At 38.0% G+C, this 14,139-nt stretch overlaps 1 protein-coding gene across 1 annotated transcript in view; it reads right to left on the bottom strand.

Moving 5' to 3' along the window:
* Positions 1 to 548: 548 nt before the first annotated feature.
* The window catches only part of PLXDC2 (plexin domain containing 2), a 416,593-nt gene continuing 403,002 nt past the window's right edge, over positions 549 to 14,139 (bottom strand). The window contains exon 15 of the mRNA XM_027121784.1: positions 549 to 10,342. Coding sequence (XP_026977585.1) covers positions 10,226 to 10,342 — 117 coding nt within the window. The 3' untranslated portion in view covers positions 549 to 10,225. The remainder of the gene's footprint in view (positions 10,343 to 14,139) is intronic.

Genomic DNA, 14,139 nt, shown 5'->3' with positions numbered 1-14,139 from the left:
GGTGGATCAAGAAACAGGGAAAGAATATTTGGACTTCAAAGCATCTCAGTTCAGACATTCTACTTAAATTAGCTGAGAAAGACGTACAAGCCTTTCCAGTTTGGGAAAAGGGGATGGAATAAGAGAGACCCTTCAGCAACTCATTTGGAAAGTCACGGAGGTTCGCGAACCAGGACTAGCGACAGAGGCAGGAGCTGAACTGCAGCCCCTTGACTTATTCCGGCACGAGGATTTTCACTGGCAGCTCAGAGCCCACCTGTCTGGCCCAGAACGACACAACATTTGGGCTCTGTGGGCTGTGAGTGGAGACCAAGTCTCCACCTGGTTGCTGTGACATTCCAGGTGCTCCGTTTTCTATCGTTCACTCTAGTTGGTATCGGTCCCACACTTGGGCACATTTAGAAACAAAAGGATTTTCTACCCTGTCATTAGCCTGTGGCTCTGGACACTGCAGGTAGATTTTTCTTCCACAATAGGTAAAATGTTTCAAAAGCTAATGGTGGAAAGAAAACAAAACTACATTGAAAGACACGGATAAACATGTTTACGAAATTAAAACAAAATGATCATTTATTGTTTTTAATATGTAGTCAAATATGACAGCAGTATTACGCAAATTGCTCCCTTCTCTCCCTTCTAAAAATCCCAAACGTGTTAACTCCAACCGAAAGTGAAAGAAAACATGATTTAATTCTGAAAATCGCAATTGACAGAGAGAACACACATAGCACTTGGTCACCACCAGCTTCCAGATCTTAAAAGATAAATTGTGTCACCATGGCAGTCGATACACTGGCTTTCTTACAAAATTATTACTAGGAAAAAAACCAAAACAAAACAAGATTCCCCACATACTGTAAGCAGAAGAAATGCAGAAAAACTTGGTTTAAGAAGCTGTGTGAGGAGAACTTTAATGAATTATTGCAATCGTAATGATCCCCAGGTAACAGATAGATGGCAAATTAATAGACTGTAAGGAAATACATTCAAACTTAGATAATTAATCTTACAGTGAAAATAATCAAGAAGCTTGCAGAAGTATGTAGCATCTGAATTACTGAACTTAAACAGAGGATTCCGGTAAAGGTCTTCTGCTATCAGACACCATCAGTGCAAATCCAGATACAATCGTTTTTACATTTGCAGGTTCAGGTATGTCAAGCATGAGGTCATCATGAAGTATGCGAACATTATTTTACCATGAAAAAATGTGGTCTCCGATGTCTCATTGACATGGCAAAGGAAATAGGAATGATGCCCGGAGGACTGGAGTAACTTCAAAATGCTCAGTTTTCCAAGTATTAAATGAAGTTTTGGAAAACCTCAGCAAAATTAACCTTCACCTGGCAGACATGTCCTTGATTTGAAGTCCAGGGCTGTGGGAAACACAAACAAACTCGCAATGTGATGGGCTCACCCACCGTCTTTCCTTTTGTTTGGGGCTGACTGGGTGTAGAGGGTCGGATTTTCCCCCCAGTGTTCTCTTTCAGCAGCTCCACAGAGAGCTTTGTGATTCTGACAAAGGCTACAATTATATCCACTTCGAAATGCATTTACAAATATTCCCTGCGCTGGTCCAACTGGCATGAAACACAGACAGCCCTCTGGGTGCCCGGCTTCTCCTCCTTTCACCCTTCAACGTTTCAAATGACTACAGGCAGAATTACCAGAAACAGTAGTAAATTCCTGGCACTGGAAGTTCCCATGATCCCAGCTGGCATGCAAAAAAAAAAAAAAAAAGGCTGTTTCTTTTTCCCCCTGAAAATAATGTACTTCCCAGGCACTGTCCAAATGCCTCAAATGAGGCAAATGAGAGGTTTGTTTTGACCAACCAATGAAAAGACTTCCCCCTTCTCAGCTAGGGCCCTGATTTAGTTCTAATAAACACAAAGTGTTTGTGTCTAAGGAAACTTAATTCATTTCCCTAAAATGATTTTAACATTTTTCAGCAAGGGAAGCTCTGATTTCACTTGATGGTATTTTCAGAGTAGCCTGGTGGAAGACACTTCACATGAGTTTTTATTTCCCTGCTAAAACTATAACACTCGAGTATATTTTTGTTCAAACCAGCCTTAAAATGGTTGCTTAGGCATGACCACAAAGTCTAGACCATAGGATGGAGTCTGGGTCCCAAGATGGTTAAACTTCACAGAGATCCAGCTCTGGGTCTACAGAATACAGTACCCTTTCTTATCTTTTCCTCAGGAAAATTATTTATATTTTTTATTGTATTTTATTTCCTGTGTGCGGTTGGCTGTCTCATGGTCTCTGGTATAAGGGATTCAAAGAACATGGTCATGCCTTGTAAGTCAGACGGGGATAAGCAAGAAGCCTCTTTTTGGTCATTACTTGCACCTAAGTAACCCAATTCCCTAGAGCAAAAGCCTTAATGATTTTCGGATTGGTGCCCTAGAAGAGGTACAGGCGGATGATGGCTGGGTTTTAGCTTAAATGAGGACACCTTTACCTTCTGGACGTCACGTGTTTCTTAGCATAACTTACAGGATCTGTGCCCCAGTGTCTCAATGTCTGGCCGACTTAAATTTGAGGTGGTCTTCATTGACTATTTATTTGCACATTGCTCTGAAGAAGTTGAAAATTCTGCTTGATAGCATATTTTGATTTTTACTTTTCCCATGAATCATTCCCATCCACCCACTCCTATACCTCTTCCCATGTAACGAACGTCTAAAATTAGTTTCATGCTATGTATCTATTTGATAGGCACAAAAGGTTTACAGCGGCATGATTAGTAAGTGATATTTTGGTCATGAATATATATATATATTTGTAATGCTAGGGAAGAGACAGAATTTTTTTTTTTTTTTAAATCAATACTCCAGTGGTAATGAGAGAAGTCACTGAGGTTTTTCAACTGGAATCAACATGAATATATATATATTTTTTCTTTAGTCCATTAGGAGAGGCTTTTTTTTATTAAAGTAATTCTCAAATGTTAATAGATCTTAGAAATTAGAAAAAGGTGAGCACGAGCATATGATTTGCATTAATTTTTTCCAGCTTTTTATTCTGGATTTAAAGTAACATAGACTCTTTCAGTGTGGATAGTGATCTGGAAATTAACAAGAATGAACACTGAAAAGCCAGTGATGATGGGTTCCATAACTTTGTTATGGAGAATCGATTCAAGAATTTAGGCGATTTTACTTGAACAATTATCCTCTTACTGCTTTGCAATAATTATTGTGAGAGCAGTGGGAACTGGATGGTTTAAAAGGTATGTCAGACAGTAATTAGGCAGATACGTTGCAATTTAAGTTGAAATTGGAAGGTCAACTTAATCAAAGCCTTAAGTGTTACCGTAGTGTCTGGTATGACGGTGGTAGAGAAGGAATTCATATACACACTTGAGGATCTCCTCGGTTGGAGTTTTCTAATTTCTGTGATGGTCTTGGGAGAGGTCACGCTGGATGTGCTTGTCAATATTTTATAGCCTTGGACTTCCTAATCAAGGCTTTTAGTCGTGTGTGCATATTAGCAACTTGTAGCAAATAATTAAGAATGTTTCCAAAGTCTGCGTTGGTCTTTTAGCCAAGGAGTAGAGGGAGGAGACCTGTATTCCGGTTAGGGGTTTGTTGTTATTTCTAAGATACTCTTAAGGGGTTGTGTTTTATAACTTCACCAAGTTTTCCAATTGGTGCAACACAGACACAAGTACAAACACAGGGTTATTTATAGGAAATTACAGGAATGCTGAAATAAGGCACATTAAATCAGCAGGAACTTTGGCTTGACATATTTAGACATTTGGACATTTGCAACTTTTGATTACTTGGGACAAATTTTTTTCCCAAAGAGGGGTAATAAAAAAATCAATATCAGAGACAGAAAACTCAAGAAAAAAAAGAAATAGAAAGCTCATGCAGATATACTTAAAATTAGATGGGCCGAACGTCAACTTCTATGCACATTTGGAAAGCAGGATGATGGAGCACGATCTGTAGACGTGTGAAATAACCGAAAGAAAACTCCTCCAAGTCTCTGAGATACTGAAGTTGTACGACACCAAGTCCCCAACTGAAGCAAAAATCATTGCAGCAGCTATTTCAGGGCAAAGTAAAAACACCAAACAGCCTTATCTCTCGCTATGAGAAAGTAAATTCCTAAGTTCCAGAGATAACCAATCTTCTGATTTCTCAATACATTTGTAAAACTGAGAGATGGAGAAATAGATAAAGATGACATCGGGTTGTGGTTAAACTAGTGACTGTTATAGTCCCTTCTAATTCAAAGAGTTTCTGATGTCAAGTCTTATTATTAATAAAAAACCTATCTATAATGAAGATTAAGTGACAAGAGAAAGAGAAACGTTTATTTTTTCCTCCTGATATATTTTATTCATTAGATAATTCAGTAGTTTTCCCAATCTCACCCCAGAGGACATTTGGCAATGTCTGGAGACATCTTTCGTTTTCGCAGCTGGGGTGTGTGTGTGTATGTGAGCTACTGGCATGTAGTCAACAGAAGCCCGTAGGCTGCCAAACGCCCTACAATGCAAGGGACCACTCCCACCAGCCCATCCCCCATCGAGAACTAGGGGGCCCAAAGTGTCAACAGTGCTGAGGTTGAGAAAACCTGAGACAGTCTAATGAATGACAAACGACCACACACACCTAAAGTGCAAATGTTTCTTTGATCTACTGGTGCTTCTGGAAGACCTTGAAACGATGATGCTGGTAATTCACAAAGCCACACAGAAACATTAGAGTAAGACAGTGAACTGCTACAACACCTGATCAGGAAGAATTTAAGTGCCCTAGAAAGTCCTCCTGGGTCTGGGACAATTTTGGATGAGTAACTGTTCCTCTTATTAATGAAATTAACACATCCTTTGAAACACAGCAAACAGCAGAGATGGGCAGTGATGTATCGTATTTCAGAAACGTTCCTCAGGCCAATACTTGAGAGTTCCCTATCTAAGTAGAATAGAAATTGGAACTGGAAATTGGATAGAGTAATAGTGATCCTATCCATTTGCAGAGTTGTGTTGGAGGACTTCACCATATTACAATTATCAGTGGACATGCCTGATCTCTTACCGTTTGTATTTATCACTGTGTATCACGAGATCTAGCACAGGAACTTGGTTCCCGTAGGTGCTCAACAAATATTTAAGTGAATTGGCTGGTTGAATGAATGAACAAATAAAGAAATGAAGCAAAGTGCTCTGTAAAATGTAAAGTGCTCTACAAACACAAGGAAGTAGGAGTATCTAATACATCATGCCACAGACCTCATAGTATTTGCTCAATAAAGCTCCTTAGGTTCAAATGAATGATGATAATGTAGTAAGAAAACCTGCTATGAAGATTATTAGTTTTCAGGTACATCTGGGAAGAAATGAAACAAAGGCAGTACAATTTTATATGGCACAAGATAGTATTGCTAACTTAGGTGGTCACAGGTAGGCGTGAAAGAAAGGGACATGCAAAACCGAATAAGACTCTGAAATAGCCAGAACTTGAAATTACTGGCTGTTATGAAATGGTACCATTCCTAAGACACACACATGATGGAGGAATATTGGTCCAATGTTCTCTATCAAAGACAGAACAGAGAGTCAGTATAGCAAGTGAAATTTGCTTTTAGGTAGAGTGTGCCGTCTACGCTGCTTGGCTGGCCTTAAATGCTGATGAAGGGCTGTAGGCAAAGGGAACTGGAACAAAAACAACCAGTCAGGAGTCTTAAGTTCAAGACCCAGTTCTGACGCTGGGAAAATTACTGTATCTCTTGGGCCTCAATTTTTCTGATCTGTAAATGAAGAGGTCGGATGAGATGACCTCCAGTGATTCTGGCATATAGATGCTGATGCTAAAAGCTGGAGGCTGGGAAAGTGAAAACAAGAGCAATCTTTGGGAATTAATAAAACACATCATAATAAAATATCTAAAAAATGCTGGAAGAAACGCAAAGCAAAATAACATTTCATAGGAGGAAGAAGCCTCAACCATAGCATCTATTTTTCAGTTAGTCTTACTTAAATATTAATTTCTTATCATAGAAGTGTCTTCAACCGAGGCATGGGTTCCAGCAAAACTTTTTTTTTGCCCTGGGCTGTAGACACTAAGGGTATTACCAAACTTATACTCCCTCAGAATGAGGAAATAACATGAGAATTTTTTGCCAAAACTAATAAATCATACTAATCTGAGAATATATATTATCTACGTATCAGCAACATTTAAATTTATTTTATTCCTTTCATATAGTGTGCATTTGCAAATTTTTACATTTAAAATTAAGTTCCACATATTTTTATATTTTAATGTGACAGCCCCTTACATTTGTGTTATAGGGATAAAACACATATTTGAAATTATTTGTTTGAGGTACTTTCTTCTAGAGAAGGCTGCTGGTCAGCTCCTGAGCTTCCCTTTGTTGTGAAGAGAAAACTGGGAAATCAGAAGAAACTAGAGAGGCTCAGTGGCTCTGTACAATAGAGAGCTGAGCCAGAGGAAGGGTGCACACAGGGACTTTGTTGTGGGAGAGGAGGGATAGTTGAGGCTGATGTCATGCAGAGGAAATATTAAGAGAAAATATTAAGACGGGAAAAAAAGAATTTAAGCAGTTCTGTGTGGTTTGAGCGGATTCTCCTTTGGCATTTTCTCAAGAACTGTATTGATTGGACTGTCTTTGAATGCTTTTAGGATTGATGGACATTTTTCCCTTGGAATACAAATCTGTGCTGGTACTGGACCAACAGATGTGCTTTCCATGGCTTCTGTTGACATGAAGTTTTAAAAGTCTGTACATTTAGTCAATCTACATAATAATAATCTTGCAAGGAAGACAGGACAAAAATATTTTTATTTTCCAAACTTGCAAATTGAGACTCATGGCGGTTAAAGTGATTTTCCCAAGATAACATAGTGGAGACTCAAAGCTGCGTCAGCTGGGATTCTTTTCATTACTCTACGCTGCCTCTCTGTGAGCAAAAACGCTTAGGTAGGCCCAGGAACTATCAAATCTATTTCTTCTCCTCCTCCTTTTCTTCAAGGGGAGGGTGTTAAAAGGAAAGACCTCTACAGCAGTGTTAGTAGAATTTTCTGCAATGACAGGAGTGTTCTGTGTTGTCCAATATGGTAGCCATGAACCACACGTAACTACTGGGTGCTTGAAATAGGGCTAGTGTGACTGAAGAACTGAATTTTAATTTTATTGAATTTTAATTAATTTAAAGCGCTACACTTGGCTAATGGGTATAATATTGGACAGCACATTCTAGAAGCTCCCTGTGAGAGAGATGAGCAACTGCCCTAGGTATCTCAAACTAAAATAATAATGGGGGATAAACTGTACTTTATTCTTTATCTTTAGTTATATATATAGATATATATATATCTTTAGTATATCTTGAAGTCCAAACCTGTCATAAACAAACCAACACTGTGGTCAAGTGTTGGCTTAAGATGTTTTTCTTGACTTTTAGTATCTTCACCTATTCACTAAATGTTTTTACAAATAATTAAGATGAAATAACTAACTTCCTCTGTAGCACCATTTATCTATTTCTCCAGAATGCTGTATGTGTTCCTCTGCTATTCATAATTTGTAAAATTATTTTTATTCTCTCTCTACTATGTTCATAATATATTAAGTAATGTACAGATGCACCCTTTCTAATACATAATATATGTAAAGTCCAAAGCATCAGAGTCCATTCTGACTTTCCAGAAACTTCGTGTATGTCTGCTCTTCCTTTGCAGTAAGTGGGCACAAAGAACAAACCAGAGACATAGAGGAGAATGAAAGTTTCATGAAAAAAAGGGATTCAGCCAGCCTTCCTCCTTACCACTAAAAGATTCATAAACAACAGAAACCTCTTACCACCTTTAACTCTGGGTTTGGTTGGGAAGTTTTTCCACACTTCAGCGGCCCTTTTTACTTCTGAAAAGTTTTCCCTATTACTGGGTGCTCTAGTTCATTGAACAATTCAGAGTTTTATGTTATTTTACAGAATTGTCGATGTTTTTGAATCGAAAATGGAAGATGAGCTCCGAAAGGAATAAAGATAACATTACTACTTCAAAGAACTGCAAAAGGAGTTGGATATATATATGCATGACTTATATAACTGTCAATCGTCTCCTATTGGAAGCCACACCTAACACAAAAGCCAGTGAAAGCATCATCATCTTATCCTAGAAGGAATCGTCTATGTGTTCCTTACGTCTTTGTAGAGTACCCGTTGCACCAGTTACATTGGCAAGTCATTTGGTTATTGCTAACTGACCAAACCTACTCCACAAGAAATAAGTTGGGTTATTTCCTATAAACTGAACGTAGCTAGAGCAGAGAGATTGTCATCACAACCTTTAATCACCTTGCTTGTCAATTTTTTTTGCAATTATTATCTAAGCAGGTTAGGAAAAAATTATCACCCTCATCAGGTACTTAAAAATGTAAAGCAAAATATACTTGATGGAAAATGGCATGAGTTTACATCAGACAATTGTGATGATAAAATAGGATACTCTGTCAGTGGACTGATGTCATTCGATGTAGACATGTGTATAGATGCTAAGTTGGTAGTAAAGTGCTGCTTACGAGACATCTCTGCTTCTTGATACCTGAATCTGCAAATGTTGGACACGGTACCCTACAGAAACCGATAGCTTCTTGGCACAAGACATAAGTTTCATGGGTCGAGATGTTGATGAAATTGTACACACAGTACCTGAATTTAAACTTTAGGAGCTCAATATATATATTAACCACTTTCCTCCTCCAGGGATGAATTTCCTGTCTTCATTCATGGGGAGGTTTCAAAATCTGGACTGTGATTATGAGGCAAATGACAGATCCATCTAAGGAGCTTTTTGCATCTGCTTTATTTCACCAGGGAGGGAAAGGGGTTGATATGAATGGGAGAGCAGATCAAATAGGCAGGAAAATGATGGGCACTGCAACTAATTGAACCACTTCTGCTAAGTGACATAAAAATATTCTAATATTAAGGATTATTTTACAACTCTATGGAAGTATGCAGTAATGCATCTCGCATTTGTTTTGTCTTGATGACAAAATGCACTGAGTCACAAGAGCCTGCCTTGTGTTAGTTATAAACAAAATATATTTATATATATATTTATGTAACTACTATGTGCTTTAAAGAAAATTACTGTATGATTCAGCAGGGTTCTTTCCTTCTTTTTATCGCCAGGGATGTGCTGCCTTGAATGGCTTCTTAGATTGGAATCGACAATGAAATGGGCCTTTCGGACTGAAACGGCAAAAAGTAAAAAGCGGAAACAAAAACCCCATGTGTTTAGAATCCCTTAACATTTTTGCCTCAAAAACGATTAAGGAACTCTTCGTATTGTTTCCTTTTGTTTCCTTCAGCCAAGAGCAACTGTGGCTTGTAGGACTTCACAGTGGGCGGTGGAGGCAATACTTCTTAAAACAAATCAGATGTTTAACTCTGAGGCAGGGGAACCAAAAGCCTCCTTTGCCTCTCCCTCCTTTCTCACACTTAGCTAAAAGGCTGCGATTCTGTCACTGCTCATAGAGTGGGCAACCAGAACAAGGAAGACGGAGGCGGAGTCAGAACCTCCAGGACAGGTAAAAGATTCATCCTGTAAAGTGATGAACTTGTTGGAACAGGTGGGTGTAGACCAGAAAAACAAAACCCTTTAGCCACATGTCTGGTGAAAAGACAGAAAAACCTCTTATTTTGTGTTTGTTTTTGCTCCTGCATCAGCTCCTTTTCTCAGCAAACTGAAATATTCATCATTGCTCTTTTGAGTGAATGGGTTCAGGCTGTGGAACACAGTTATCAGAGAAGAATATTTGAACCAAGGTGTAGATCCCTCGTGAACTAAAGCTTTATTATTTTTTGTCTTGATCCCTTTGCAACCCTGCACCTTAAGCCAACAGCATTGTAATCTTGTCATATTTCTGGTAAGTCCACAGGAGATGTGCTGAGTGAACTATAGAGGACATTCCACTAGGGAATTCTACGTTCAGTGGTAATAGGTATCCTCTATAAGTTTTAGGGTTTTTATTTTTTAACCCTTCCTGGGCTGGGCTTGTCCAGAAATCTCATCTCCTTCTGACTACAGCAGCTTAGGGCTCCTGTGTGTGTGTGTGTGTGTGTGTGTGTGTGTGTGCGCGTGTGCGTGTGTGTGTGTGTCTTAAAGGTATAGGCAAATTTTTAGTCTTAACACCTGTAAGCCAGCACTGGTGCTGTTCTGTCCTAGAAATTTTAGCACTGCTCTGATACAATAAAACCTTCTTTCTCTCCAACTGGTTCAACCTCAGCATAGGCAGGATGGCCAGAACCTCTTCGAAACTTCATCGCAGGCCATCTGCTTGGGCGTCTCTGAAACAGGAAATGTAAAATAGTGAACACCAGGGCGATGGTCATATCATAAGAAAAATATATTCGCCAAATATTTTAGATGAACTTCTGATTTAAATTTAGTAACATATTGAATGATCTCATTACTGCCACGGTTGGCATTATACATGCTCAAAGCACTCTCCATTATGGCAGTACCAGAGCCTCCCAGGTGACAGTCCCTTGGCCATACCTCCCCCCACAGGACTGAGAGCTTCTCAAAGGCATGGTTTATGCCTTATGCATATTTATGTCTAAAAGACTCCATAAGGGTCCAAATATAACTAAGCAAAAGTGAACGGTCATAAAAAACAAGTCTTCTTAATGTATAGCCACTGACGCTTTCTCTTCTCTAGAAGTTAATAATGATATCACTTCATTTCACTTATTAATTCACTCAAAAACTTAAGCCATAAAATTCTACACAGTTCTTAGAAGTGTGCTTCAAATTTGGTGCTAGACTTCCTAGCAAAAAGAACCTCCCTCCAAAACAAAACAAAAACTAATAGATCGATCACATTAATATTAAGCTAAGAATTCCCATAGATGACTTTTGTGTTTGAAAATTAACAGATGTTGTGCCCTGAAAACTGAATCCAACATCAGAGGGCACAGACAATCTCAAACCTATGTAAATAATTGCACATGTAGACACTGGTCCTAAAATACAGGTTATTTGTATTGACACTTCTCCCCAGCACTGGGTCCATCAAATAAACCTTCTGTGATTTACAAATAGAAGTGCTAAAATGAATTATTGAGTTCCAGGAGCAGAAGACACTAAAAGGCATTTCGCGGCCACAGTGGCACTAGAAACTATTACTCCATTTATCAGAGTGCTTGCCATTTTGGAGTAAATAAAACGATAAATATTAAAGGAAGTTTATTTCTATCTAAAGCATTTCAATGTGAAAAATGTTAAATATCAGTGTAGATATACAGGCATTTAGCAGCTTTCTAGATTTGCCAATTACATTCCACTGTCATGATTAATGGCTGTAACATCAGGCAGGAATGACTATTAGCTCTCCCTTCTGGAAAGATACCAATCACGGTCATTGCATCCTGCCTACTAATAATATTATGTACTGTCTATACAACATTATGTGGTCAGAATGCTTTATATTTATTAGCTGATTAAGTCCCATGATGCAAGTGAAACTGAATTATCTTTACTTTCCAAGAGAAGAAGGTAAACCTGAGAGGGATAAAGGGCAAAATAGCGTGTCTGTTGGAACTAAAAATCATCATCAGTGGAAATATACTAATCGTTTCTAGGGAGATGGACCCTGTAATTTATGGTCACTCCTGTTTGCGGGAAAATGCCAACAGGCTCACTCTTTAGAACCCCCACTCTGGTTTCAGTTACTTCACAACTGGGCTTCTTAGGGCACAGCTGCCCTGTCTTTCTCTGAGTGAAGCAGCACCACTAAGTCTGTTCTGAAGTCCCACCTTCCAAGGCCCACCTGGCCTGGGGGTCCAGCGGGCAAGTACAGCCCTGGGAAGCAGCACAAGTTTACAACTCAGCACATGAAGACACTGTGCTACAGGTGACCATGAAAAAGGAGTGTGGATTACCATCAAGAAGACAACAGACAGCAGGTGCTAGCGAGGATGTGATGGAACGGGAGGGAATCCTTAGACACTGTAGGTGGGAGTGTAGATTAGTCCAACCACTAGGGAAAACAATGGGGAAGTCCCTCAAAAGGTTAAAAATAGATGATCCAGCAATTCCACTTCTGGTATATACCCAAAGGAAATGAAAACAGGAGTTTGAAGAGATAAATGCACTCCCATGTTTATTGCAGCATTATTCACAATAGCCAAGATATGGAAACAACCTGAATGTCCATCAGTGGATGAATGGATAAAGAAGAGGTGGTATATATAGTGGGATATACACAGTGGGATATTATTCTGCCATGAGAAAGGAGGACATCCTGTCATCTGTGACAACATGGATGGACCTTGAGCACATTATGCTAAGCGAGACAAGTCAGAGAAAGACAAGTACTGTATGATATCACTTATGTGTGGAATCTAAAAAAGTCAAACCTAAAAGAGTAACAAAAAGTAAAACAGTGGTTACCAGGCAATGGGGGGTGGGGAGATAAGATTGATAGAATTTAAGGGTATACGCTTGTAATGGGTATTAAATAATATTGTACTATAAGTATGTAATGCAATAAATGTCATTACAACAGCAACCATATTACGATATATAAATGTATCAAAGTAACATGCTGTATGCCTTAAATTTACACAACTTCAAATTTATCCAATAAAAAAAATAAAAAGGAGCGCCATTAATGAGAATGTTGATGATGATGCTTGTGAAAGTTATATTTTATTAAGCTCTTAACCATATTTCATGCAGTTAGTAGGTAATTTACATACACTATCTCATTTAATGTGTACAACTCAATCATTTACCTTTCGCACAAACCTAAAAAGCTAGCAAATGGCAGGTCCAAGATTTAAAATGAGATCTGTCTACGTCCAAAGTTAATTTTCCCCGCTGTAGAAATTAGTTCTTAAAATTCAGTAGTTCGTGTATAACCTATCTGAAATTTGTCAACATGGCTCTATTTTTATTTCAATCTTAAACTATAACATTACCAACAACTTCAGGATTCTGTTAATAAGTCAGAATGACTAAGTTAATAATTTTCTTAGGTGAAAAGATTGAAGGATTATTGATAATGTTTATCATGTTCTTTGTGGACTCATCACAGAGGTTCTCAAAATTGAAAGTACCAAAGTATTGGACAATGGAGCTTCCTCTGTTAACCCAGCACAGACTTATTTTCTGAATTAACTGCATATCCTTAAAGAAAATTTCTTTTGATTTACCACTACTCATTGTAGAAAAAAAAAAATACCCCAACAAGATTTAAAATCACTAGAGATCCTACCACCCACACATAATTTGGTTCAACTATCAGTGTACATCACTTGTATGCATTTCTAGAAACATTAAATCATTGCAAATACTGTTTTATGGACTCCTTTATTTCCAATTAAGAGCACGAAAAAATTTATGAACTATCCCTCTACAAAATTATTTTAAGTGTCTGTAGAGCAAACTACTTATAACTCAACATGATTTATACAGTCAATTTGATTTTGAGATTTTTTTCCAGATTTTTTGATAAAATAAATAATGTTACAGTGAATACTTTTGTTGCTAACCTGATGGGAATAAAATTATTGGGCCAAAGAGAATGCACAAATTATTTACTAAAAACGCCTGAAATGTCTAACATGGTGCTAGAAGCCATGTTGAAGGAAATGTGACCAAAGAAAGGTATGAAACATGGTTTCCACACGGGAGATAAAAACCATTTCAGGGGAAAGGGATACATTGAGGTAAGACTTAATAAAGCCCTCAAGTAAGCATTCTACAGATGAACAAGCTAGAATAGGTATAATCCAACTACAAAATTATTCAAGACTCCTATTTGTGCAAAACTGAAAATTTTATATTTACTCCTAGAGCTTTTGACCAGATGAAAATAGAGGGTATTTCCCATAATAATATGTTAAAATTTACAGTGAAATCTAATAGATGTCATGCAGCTGGGGTTTTAAACATTTGGTCCGATTTTACATTCTTTTACAATTCCTTGATATCTCAATTCTAGCCCTAAAAATACCAGAGTCATAAATTTACCAAAATTCTGCTTCCTTTCTAGAATGCTTTCACATATCACAGATAAATTATATGATCTTAAATAAATCACTTGATTTCTCTGGGCCTTTGTTTCCTTATCTGTAAA

The sequence above is a fragment of the Aethalodelphis obliquidens genome, unplaced genomic scaffold (assembly GCF_003676395.1).
Source record: "Aethalodelphis obliquidens isolate GAN/ISIS:26980383/991018 unplaced genomic scaffold, ASM367639v1 scaffold23, whole genome shotgun sequence".
Taxonomy (NCBI): Eukaryota; Metazoa; Chordata; class Mammalia; order Artiodactyla; family Delphinidae; genus Aethalodelphis; species Aethalodelphis obliquidens.
The sequence above is the reverse complement of the archived record's forward strand: the minus strand, read 5'-3'. Positions and strand labels throughout refer to the sequence as shown.